The sequence below is a fragment of the Hippocampus comes genome, unplaced genomic scaffold, assembly GCF_001891065.2.
Source record: "Hippocampus comes isolate QL1 unplaced genomic scaffold, H_comes_QL1_v1.1 scaffold53, whole genome shotgun sequence".
NCBI lineage: Eukaryota > Metazoa > Chordata > Actinopteri > Syngnathiformes > Syngnathidae > Hippocampus > Hippocampus comes.
The window spans coordinates 973,013-983,893 of record NW_017805707.1 but is presented as its reverse complement, the minus strand read 5'-3'; the positions used below and the strand labels follow the sequence as shown (position 1 = coordinate 983,893).

Sequence of the window (10,881 nt, the reverse complement as noted above, 5' to 3'; positions counted from 1 at the left end):
TGGACATGCGCTTCCTGTGTGTACGTGACAGTCATTTAAAAAAAAAAAAAAACACACACACAAACACACACAAACACACACACACATTGCATAGCATGAGAACAAATTGTGATGCAGGAAACTGGGATTACAGGAGACTTTTTTTTTTTTTTAACAGATGTGACATAATCAGAGCCAGATTATTCAAATCCTGAATAAAATCCGTTTGAGACTGACACATGTGCATGTTTGTGCCGTTACAGGAGGGCGAGCGCGCAGGAAAAGGAGAATACGGACACAGTGACCCTTGCCGCAGGTGTGTTTGTATGTTGCGTTTGTCAAGGCCGCCCCCCCCCCCCTTAAACTTCTGGCCCTTGTCGACCTGCAGAAACCGAGGCCCCACGTGAAGCGGAGGGCACGAGGGCCGAGGGCCGCAGGTTATTTTTCCCCGCTGAACGCAAACCGATGGTGAGGGTCCAACAAACGACACACCGTTGAACTGTTTTGCTTGAACTTTGACCTCGTGGCCTCTTTGACAGGCGGCGGGCCTAAAAAGCCGACAGCGAGCGGCGCGCTTGATGCACGTGAAAGAAATCTTCTCCCAGAGGTGGGGGCAAGCTTCCTCGCGTCAGCCCGCCGACGCCCCGCAGCCCTCGGGGGAGTTTTTGCTTCAACGCCAACGGAAACAAGTGCTGACCTATCACCAAATTCCCCTGATTACATTGGACTGGGACAACGAGAAGCAGCCGCAGTGGATGAGCTCCAACGTGGATAATATCCGGACTGGGAGAGCCAAAGTCACCTTGTCCAAAGCATCCGAGGAAAATGTCAAAGGTGCGCTGTCAGTCAATGATATTTGGACCAACTTTCTCAATGGGGAAGGTGCGAGCCCTGACAATGAAAGCTCCGTGTGCGACGTCTGGCAGGCGTTTATTCGCGGGCCTCCCTATGAGGGCGACGGCGGCGTCCCCGAGTCGGAATGGTTGCAGAGCGCGGCTTCGGTTCCCCCGGCCAACGAGAACCAGCACGGACCTCAGAAGGTGCGGCCGGCCACCTTGGCAGCCTCAGCTGTCGGTCAGGCGTCGTCACATGCTTCGCCGGCTCACGTTTCCTTGGACTCCGAGCCCCGCCAGCTCTCAGAGATACGTGTCGGCGGAGGTGAAAACAGAGTGGCGCTTGGGTCGTGCACCCGGCCTGTCGCTGGCAGTGACAGTTCAAGTGAGTGTCACGAGCGCAAAGAAGACCGGATAAAAGGAGGACTCAAAGGAGACGAAGCCTCCATGCAGCTCGCGGCTGCCGGACCAACGAGCCGGAGGGGGTCGAGGACATCAGACGTGACTGCAGGGGCTCAGAAGGCCAGTGGCGACGGTGATCGGATTTTGCCGGGAGAAAGCCCGGAATGGGAAGACACGGATGACATGGTGGCATCCAGGGACACAAAAAAACAAGGGGCGGCGGACGGAGCCGCAATGCACCGTATGCGTGCCGTCACATCCACGGAAGAGGAAGTAGTCGGGTCTCCGAAAAATGAGCCGTGCGAAAATCAAACGGAAAACAGCCCGCTTGAGCCAAACGAAAGCTGCGGAATAAAACCTGCAGAGCGATCCGATCTGGAGCAAATAGGAGGTGTTGACTCAAAGACTGAAGCCGCGGCTTCACCTCATCAGAAAGAAACGTTTAATTGCACACTTCGGGCAAACAATGACGAATTGGGTTCACCGGGTGTCGTCATCTCCGACACAACCTCCATCATGAGAGAAAAATGGGACAGCCGTACGGATCCGTCAACGAAAAACGTCCATGACAAGCTTTTCTATCCGGATCAACGTTGGGGATCGACCCATGCGGAGGAACGAGGCGACAGCCCAGCAAGGAGCGAGATGTCAAGAGAGCTTTGGAACCAAACCGAATCATCCGAAAGAGTCAACTTCGATCGGGACCTGGAGGGCACCGGTGCGAAGAGCGAGGAATCGGACCCTATTGTGGCCAAAGCTTTCGAAGCGATTGAGTCCAGACAAACCGGAGACGATTCCGTCAGGGGAGTCCACGGTCACGTCCGAGCCAAGGCAAACGATAACGTAGTGGCGAGAGTTGACCAGGATCCATCTGGACGCAACGAGATCTCCACAGAGGAAAGCGTGAAGTCGACACGCGGTCCCTCCGGTGGCTTCATGTGGTGGAGCGTGCTGTACATCCTGAGTCACATCACCCGAATTGTCACCTGCAGCCTGCCGGTCGCCGGGTTTGTCGTGGTGGTGGTGGTCCTGTACGACTTCCCGGCATTCTTTGCGGTCTACGTGTTTTCCATGGCCTGGTGGTTTTGCAAGTGGAGAGGCGCTCGGGGGGCAACAAACAAGGCGGATGTCAGTTAGGTCCGAATAAGATGCAGCTTGTGCGTGTGTGTGTGTGTGTGTGTGTGTGTGTGTGTGTGTGTGTGTGTGTGTGTGTGTGAGAGATAGAACACTATATTTGTACTTTTGTCTTTCCTACCTTTCACGCGGTGCAGTGCTTGTCCGACTGTCTTGAATAAAATGGACCACTGGTCACATCATTTTTCGGGGCTCCAGAACCATTTTTTGCACTTTTGGCAATCGAAACAAATCAAGCAGGGACCGAACGCAGTTCATCTTCGTCAGGGTTTCGGCTCTGTGAATGGCGGTTGGCTGTTTTACATTTTGCCCGCAATTAAGTTTCCCTAGCAACAGCAAAGGAACACTTTACCCGCGACGTTGCCGCTTAGATGCGCCATTCACGCGGATAAACTCTGTGAACCGTTCCCTCCTCGCCTCTGTCTCTGCGGAGCCATCCATCGCTTGGCTTTAAGTGCCTGTCGACGAGACTTGGAAGCAAGTCAAATTTTGGAGCGCCGTTTTATCACGGTTCCTCGTGGGAGCCACTGAAGGCAACGCATCGCAGGGCTTGATGATAGAATCACTTCAAGTTGGTCATTGGTCATTATTTTTATTCATTCTTTTTTAAAAACAAGTCTTCATGGATTTCACTCCAGGCAGGCCTTCCCGCGTTGTTATTTTTCATGCGTCATCAATCTATCTCTGTCTCGTTATGACGTCACAGACTCAAAACGGGCTCACGTTTCGACGAGTGTGTCATGACACCTCACCGTGGGTGGGAAAGCAGCTCGGCGGCAGTCACTTGATCCGGTCCGGGGTATGTCAACCTTTCGTCAAACGGGCGCCAACACCACGCCGGCCGCCTCAAAGCAGATGGCCGCTCGGCGGCGTCGGCGTGGCAGAAGGCCATTTCGGAAGGCGTCCACTCCTGTTGTTCACAAATCACAGCGCGTCACCCGCTAGAGGTGGATGCATTTTAATCGAGTGATGTCATGATGAAGAAGCGAGCTCATCAGTGCTCCGGGAAGGCCTTGGAGGTTAAAATAGGGAAACAATATATCACGGATCATGTGAGTGGTATTCTCCGACATGCATCCGATGCATTCAAGTGTTGGCACTGCTTCCACAGTTCAGAAGAGGATTCATTGAGGGGGCGGGGGGCAAACAAAATATTCTGAATGCATGTGGGGAAATGTATTATGGTCCGCTCATGCCTTGGCCTCCTGTTTTTCTTCAGCTGGAATTGCAGGGGGGGTCTTCGTCAAGGAGGAGGGAATTAGGAACAGTTCCAAACACCAGCAAGTGTTACCATAGACCTTTTATATTTCTGCTAGGGAGATATACACATACACACGCACGCACACACTAGTAAGGGAACACAAGGAAGATTGGGTTTATGTTGCGACGCCACTATTTTCCTGCAGGTGTCGCTGCAGCCTCACTTATGACCCATCACACTCGTGTGCTCAATGGTTTCGTGCGCCAGAAACCAAAAGAGAAAAATCACCTCAAGCAAATATTTGACACCATGTGTATAATCCTAGACTGGAGATGTCATTCTGAATCATTTGCAGTTGTGTGACGCAAAGAGCGACAGACAGACAAACAATCTGGTCGCAAATTCCCCTCCTCCCCCACTCTCTCCCACTGTGGCAAAAAAAATAATAAATTCAGGAATGAAAAGAAGGAAGAAAAAAAAAACAGCGTGCAATGAAGTGCACTGCCGGGGACAAGAGGTTGAATGAGGACATGGTGCGTGAGTGGATGAGAGCTCTAGTGGAGGCTGGGCCTTGCCGCGTGGCCCGGGGGGACCAGAGGCACTCGGATGACAGATCGCAGACCTGACAAGACTGCATTGTCCGGCCTACTCCACCATCAGCGCCATCCATGCATCCATCCATGCATCCATCCTGCACTTTGCCACCATGACGACCTCTGACCCTTGCACCTATCCAATCCGACTGCCGCTCAACATTCCCCCGTTGTCCTCGAGTTCATATGTCAGCAAAGCTTCCGGCGACTGGTGCTTCTGACACTTGGCATGTGGAGGGTGGGACGGAGGTGGGACACCGAGACCACACAACCAATACTAATTGCAGCCTGTTTGGGGATTCATTGGCGTGTTGCCATATGGCTGCAAATGCCACCGCGATGACCGACGCATCGTTCGGTACACCCGGCACGATTTTAGAGGAACAAATTGCCACATCAAGCAAGCGATGTCATCTGTCTAACTTTTGGAAGATTCATACGGTAAAGGACAGGGAGAGGCGGCAGGGGCAGAAAGGGACTTGAATTAACAGAATATATTCCACACTTGAATCTTTTGAAAATGTCTAAATGTCTTAAGATGATGATTCTGCTCGTTCTCCACAGTGGATTTTTTAAGCAGAAGGCACAGATTTTTTTTTTTTTTTTTGTGGCGGTGAGGGGGAGAGGGGGATTCATTGGGGGAGTCTGCTGCCAAGTAACGATGTCATGTTCGGAGCGCCATATGCACGTCTGCGTTTGTGACGCCTCGATTCACATGTTGCGAAGCGTAACAAGGCCGCGTGGGGGAGGCACACGGGGTGGAGGGTGACGTACTGCGTAAGTGGAACAACCTTGCGCCTCAGCCTCTGTCGAGGAGATGTCTCGGGTAGCGACACCAATGACATCTCTGATCTCAAAAGTACGCAAACGACACCGATTCTCTTTTTTTCTTCTTGACAAGAACCGTTGACAGTTCGTTTGAAGTGCGTGTTTATGTGCGTGTTGATTGGAGAATTTTCCTCTCACGCTTAGCAAGGGTTTTTTTTTTTTTGTTTGTTTGTTTCAATCATCCAATTATTCATGTGCCATTTTTATATTCACTCACTCCAATTTGGAAATCCCTGATGTACACCAATCATGAAATCCAGCATATTTTCTGGCAGCTCATAAAGCCTCCTCCTCTCCCTTCCCGGCTGTTTTGCTGCAAAAAGGTCACGCATGGAGCAGACTGTGTCTATCTCATCCGATTCTACTTTCATCTTTTTTTTTTTTTGCTTCGCATCAACTTCCCCCCCTTACCTCCCCCTCCCTGTCTCTCCGGTTTCCTCTTCCGTCCAACGTTAGCCTCGCTTTGCCGCCGTGATCTGCAGGCTTTCTCAAATACGTTTTTGGATGCGTCCAAACATATCAAAATGCGTTTTAATCAGGCGGACATTCCTCTGATGTCTGACGGAGAACACGAGCGGCATTTTAATGAGGAGATAGGAAAGTACACATTTACTGAGAACTTAATTCCACTTCTTTTCCTTGCTCTCTTTGCCCATCTTGCGACAGATAAATGGACGAGCGGTTATAAAAGGAGGCAAACGGGTGAACGAAAAGGACAAAAGCGCTGGGCGAGCAGATGGATGTCTGTAGAAGGCAATGTAAAGAAAAGACGGAAGATAGCGACACCGCGTCCCTGCGTACAAGGGTGACCTGAATTGAATCGATTTTTACAGCAGTGGCCTTGTAAATCAACGCAAAACTCTTTCCGCGTCCGTGTGTCTCTGGATGGCAACAAGTACACGCACGCACACATTTTTTTGAATCAATCAAAGTGCAGCGCAACTCGAATGACCTTCATGCAACTACTCCCTCTCCCATCGATGAAGAAAACATGATTAACTTGAATTAAAGAGCTTCGTTGTCAATTGTAAGGGAGCGACATTATACCCCGCGTTCCCCTTAAAATACCATGTGGATGTGACAAAATGAAAATACGGCCGATGTCCCCAGACATGATCTTATAAAATCACCTTTTTGGAAGCATTTGGCCTTTGTATTCACTCAGTAAGTTCCGCTCCACAATTGCACCTGTCCAACACATCCCTTCAATACATCCCATCAAAAACACGCAAAAATAAAACAAAAATCGCATGTTGTCAAAGGGGCAAGCAAACTGTGCCAGGAGAATGTCACGGGGTCACAGTCATGTTCTCTGCGGGACTCCAAAGTAAAGAAATGGGCACGCGGGGACAAACAGCATGGTGTCTGTCATCAACGTAGCTGCAGCCGGCGCTAACAGGATGACGACAGAGGACATGATTTTACTTCATCAGTGAGGGAGAGAGTTTGCGCCGTACGTAATAATACATACATACATACATACATACATACATACATACATACATACATACATACATACATACGCACACATAATTCGTGCAAGCTACACTATCGCTCTCTGTCTCTCCATGAACTGTCAAGGAGAGTGTGAGGGAAGACCGGCCTGTGTGTTACACTGCTTACAAGGCTGGCGAATTGTGAGGACCAGTGTGTGATGTACTGTAAATGTGTGTATGCGTCACAGTAAGTAAAGTACTGTGTGTGTGTGTGTGTGTGTGTGTGTGTGTGTGTGTGTGTGTGTGTGTGTGTGTGTGTGTGTGTGTGTGTGTGTGTGTGTGTGTGCGTATGTGTGTGTGTGATGGACAGAGCAAATCTACAGCAAGTCCAGTGGATTGACATTGAGTGACAGGTGAGCGGAAGCAGCAACTCAACCTGCTGTTGTCAGCTTACGGGGAATCAGTGCTTCTCTGCTCTCACTGACTCTTTGTACTAATCTTTTTTTCAACACATCACACTCCAGCTGAACCCCGAACACCCTTACATGCGCTTGCTCTGGTTCATTAGGGAGATTAGCACGATTAAAAAGACCGAAGATGAAGAGGACCGCTTATTCAAAAGCTCCGAAAGCAGGCAGGTAAAAAATTTGTGAGCATGCTCAAATGCATTTAGGAGCAACTTGTGCTGCGCAAAAATAAATAAATAAAAATAAATTGGCCCCTATTTTTACTTAACTCAACTCAACTCAGCTGTATTTATAGAGCACTTTAAAGCAACCACCGCTGTATACAAAGTGCACGGAGCAAGAATAATGCATAAGGGAGTAAAGACTCAAAATCAAGTCTCATGCCGAGTCATAAGCCAAAGAATAAAAAAAGGAGCTATAAGTCGAGTTTTAAAGATTTTCAGTGAGGAGGCTTGCCCAACGTTCACCGGGAGATCGTTCCAAAGAGAGGGACCGGCAACGGAAAAGGCTCTTAGTTCTCGGTACCTCGAATAGTGGCCCCGGTGAATGATGAAGAAAAACTGTTTTGATCAACTATTATTATATTTATTTATTTATGATGCAATCTGACATCATTTTGGGTCATTAATTTAACCCCAAAATTCGGGTTACTCAATCAACTATTTAAATGAATCTCCACATGTTACTACATGCAAAGATTGTCGACAGTAATTGATTTTTTTTTTCCCATTGTTAGGAGTCACAGTCGAGGTCCTGTCGCAAATCCAAATAAATTCTTGCAATATGCCAAATAACCACTGTAGGAGACAACAAATGGCAATAAGTGGGTGTCGAGGGTGGCTGCTTGTATACCTTGTTGGCAAGCTGAGCGGGCAAAAAGAAGGCGGAGAGGGAGAGGCGCCGACAGTGGGACTGCTGTGTTGCCATGGCGACTGTCTTTGCATCACAACCATAGAGAAGAGATGTTTTTATGTCCTCGTTCTTTTTTTTTTCCCGCATCTTCTACTTGATGTTTTTCTTCCCCGCTTTGCCACTCTTGCGACCTTGTCTGCGCGCCGTGCAAAAAAAAAAAATAAGATAAAAATGCGCACAACTGCGAGGGCGAGAAATAAATCAGGTACAGCGATCCAGGCGGAATGCTGATGAAGGCACGGCAAGGTGGTGATGATTATTCAACGCCTCGCATGGCAATCATCAAAGGCCTCCGCTTCAATCTCATTTACTGTTTCCACGAGTAGATAATAAAAGTGTCCCAAGATGTGTCAGTCAGTCCAGTTAGCCTGTAATCAAACGTGCCGGGGAGACAGACGTAGAATGAATAGATCCAAGGAGGACCATCAACGCTCCATCACTCGGGAATGTTTTGGGTGCGTGAACGGCCCCCAGAGAGCCATCTCCCATCACGATCAACAGCACTTGGCCAAGTAAAAGCCTTCGCCATGGTAACGGATCATTCCCAGCTCTCCTACCTGAATGCCTATCTCCATGGCAACACTGCGTAACATTCAGTGTCAGGTCATTTTTTTGCTTTCTTAAAAAAAAACAAGGTTACTTGGCACTGCCAATTGAAGTTTTCAGTTAAACTAAGCATCGAACAAAGAGAATTCCGCCCTGTGTATTCCAAACACCCACATAACCTCGACTTTCAGGTTGATAGCTTTGCGCTAATGCTAATTAGCATCTATAATGTGTTTTTGTCACTCTTGATGAAACAGACAAACAAAAGGTGATATTTTCTGACTTTTGGAAGTTTTGACTCGGCTCAAACAGACATGTCAGGTGGAGTTCCTCAGGGGTCAAGTCTTGGACCTTCTTGGTTCTTCTGTGATTGTTTTCAATATTTACACATTTGGGACTTTTCCACTAAAGTGTGAGTCAAAAATGACATTATCATATTTTTTTAAGCTTCTTGACTTATTTGAGTGGGTTCAAATCAGTGCAGGCGGCAAGTGTGCCAGTGGAAATGGAGGGGGAGCGCTCAGCCGCCTGCACATGTAAACACAGGGAGGAAATAAGCTCACACTCCCATTTACTTTCACCACAGACAAAATTAAATATATTAAAATCCCAAATCTGTTCCTCCCTCCTCTTTGTGTATGCCCTCATTTCAGAAAAGCGAGGAAGTGGGGGAGAGGGAGAGAGAAAGGGGGGATGGGGATTCCATTGGAGAGGAAGAACATGCGAGGTGTCTTCCGCGCAGCGGATGATGAAATCCGAAGCAAGAACACGGCGAGCAAATGACGCATTCCAGGGGTTTGCGCGGCTAACCCGACCCTCCCTTCCTTCCTTCTTCAATCTCCAACACAAATGTCAAACAGTTAATGAGCACCAATGTGGTTCAATTTGTTCGCATTTGCCACCCAGCGAGGAAAAGAAAAGAGCCAATCTCTCAAGTGCAATAGCTGAATAATAATGAAAACGACGGGTACAAATGTGGCGCAGCGTGGATTCCAGATTGCGCCGAAAAGGTCCTTTAAATGTCATTCAAGTGAGTTATGCCGCGTTATGTCTGACTGGGCCTCTGCGCTGTTGGACCGAGGCCACCTGCCTTCCCCGTTCCCCCCCCCACTTGCTCTCCGACTGCACCCACCTTGCCAGGGCTCCTAGCCCAAAGGGACTGGATGCTCTTTGTCAAAGCTTCTAAGCTACATTTTGATCAACCACGAGCTCCCTTGTCTCTGTCCCTTAGTGCTGAATTTCTGCTCATTCACGCGCCAACGACAGGTCGATCAAAGCGAACGCTATGCGAACATAGGACGATGGAACGCCGAATTATTTTTCTACAGAGGGCATCAACCCTACACTGTATGTGCTCCAACAGCTTTCCACACGTGTCATTTCTCAGCAAAATACAGCACGCTAATCCATTTTTTCCCCTTTCGGTCAGAGCCCAAATTGAGATTTTTACCTTGATGTTAGCGCAGGCAGGCGGCCCACTCGGCCGCCACGGCGAGTGGTGCGCTCCGATCATTAATCGGGCTCGACAGCGCAGCGGGTAACGGGCGAGCCACGGGAGAGCGCTAATGCATGCAAATGTATACTCGTTTTGGGGCAGGTTGAGCCAAGGACAGAACCAAGCCGGCAACACGGAGACTGAGAGCGTCTAGCATTTCTATTATGGATACGTGTGTCCAATCCTAATCCAGCCGTTGCTCACACTCGCCGCTTTGACCGATTGCGCCGGTCCACGATATTGTGTCGCTTTCAATAAAAGCTTTGGTTCATATCGTTATTATGGCGCCTTTACTGCAGAACAGCTTCCGTCAACTCTAACGCCCGGCGACAAGCGAGTCGCGACGAGACGACCGTAACGCCTCGTGAATTCATTTGCTGCTAGTTTGCCTTCTCAGCGAGAATATCGGTCAGTCAGGGGAACGGCCGAGATCATCAATATGTACCGCGAGGGCACAAAACCTGACCTCGCTCACTTCACCCTCAGCGATTGTCAACATGGCAGAAGAAATGGCTCGCCAACAAATGTTGCGGTTTTTTTCTTCTTCTTACACAGAGAAAGCAAGGAGTGAATGAACAGGCCATTTAGGGAAACCCCCCAGGGGGATGGAGGAGGTTTTCAAGGTTGAGTCCTCCTCCATTGGCTCCAGCGACGTGCGTGTACGTGTGTGTGTGTGTGTGTGTGTGTGTGTGTGTGTGTTTGTGAGAAGAGAAAGAGTGTGCATGTAGTCCTCTGGGTCTCAGTAACATTCAGGCAGGCTGATATCTCCCCTCACGCTGGGAATAGAAAACCAAAACATGCTTGTGTGTGTAGGGGGGGGCGACACTGCCCAAGCGCCGACGGCCATCACAAGTCTCTTAGGTCAGACGGGGTGGGGTGGGGGGGCAACAGCTGTTGGTGAAAATCATTTTCTGCATCGCTTTGCCATGCAAGCCGAAAGACGGAAATACATTTTAGGGGGTGGGGGGGCAGAAATAAAATCTCGTCATTTCACACAAACATCCAAAGGTTGCCCGCATTCACACTGCCTGATAATCACACGAGCGACAGCTGCT

At 49.2% G+C, this 10,881-nt stretch overlaps 2 protein-coding genes across 2 annotated transcripts in view; both read left to right on the top strand.

Moving 5' to 3' along the window:
• LOC109523658 (uncharacterized) overlaps positions 1 to 10,881 on the top strand; it is a 16,224-nt gene that overhangs the window by 2,775 nt on the left and 2,568 nt on the right. The window contains exons 2-4 of the mRNA XM_019882955.1: positions 243 to 295; positions 368 to 447; positions 519 to 2,342. Of these exons, the coding sequence (XP_019738514.1) occupies positions 243 to 295; positions 368 to 447; positions 519 to 2,342 (1,957 nt within the window). The remainder of the gene's footprint in view (positions 1 to 242; positions 296 to 367; positions 448 to 518; positions 2,343 to 10,881) is intronic.
• The window catches only part of gpr85 (G protein-coupled receptor 85), a 15,810-nt gene continuing 7,877 nt past the window's right edge, over positions 2,949 to 10,881 (top strand). Inside the window, exon 1 of the mRNA XM_019883081.1 lies at positions 2,949 to 2,964. The gene's annotated coding sequence lies outside the window, so the exon portion shown is untranslated. The remainder of the gene's footprint in view (positions 2,965 to 10,881) is intronic.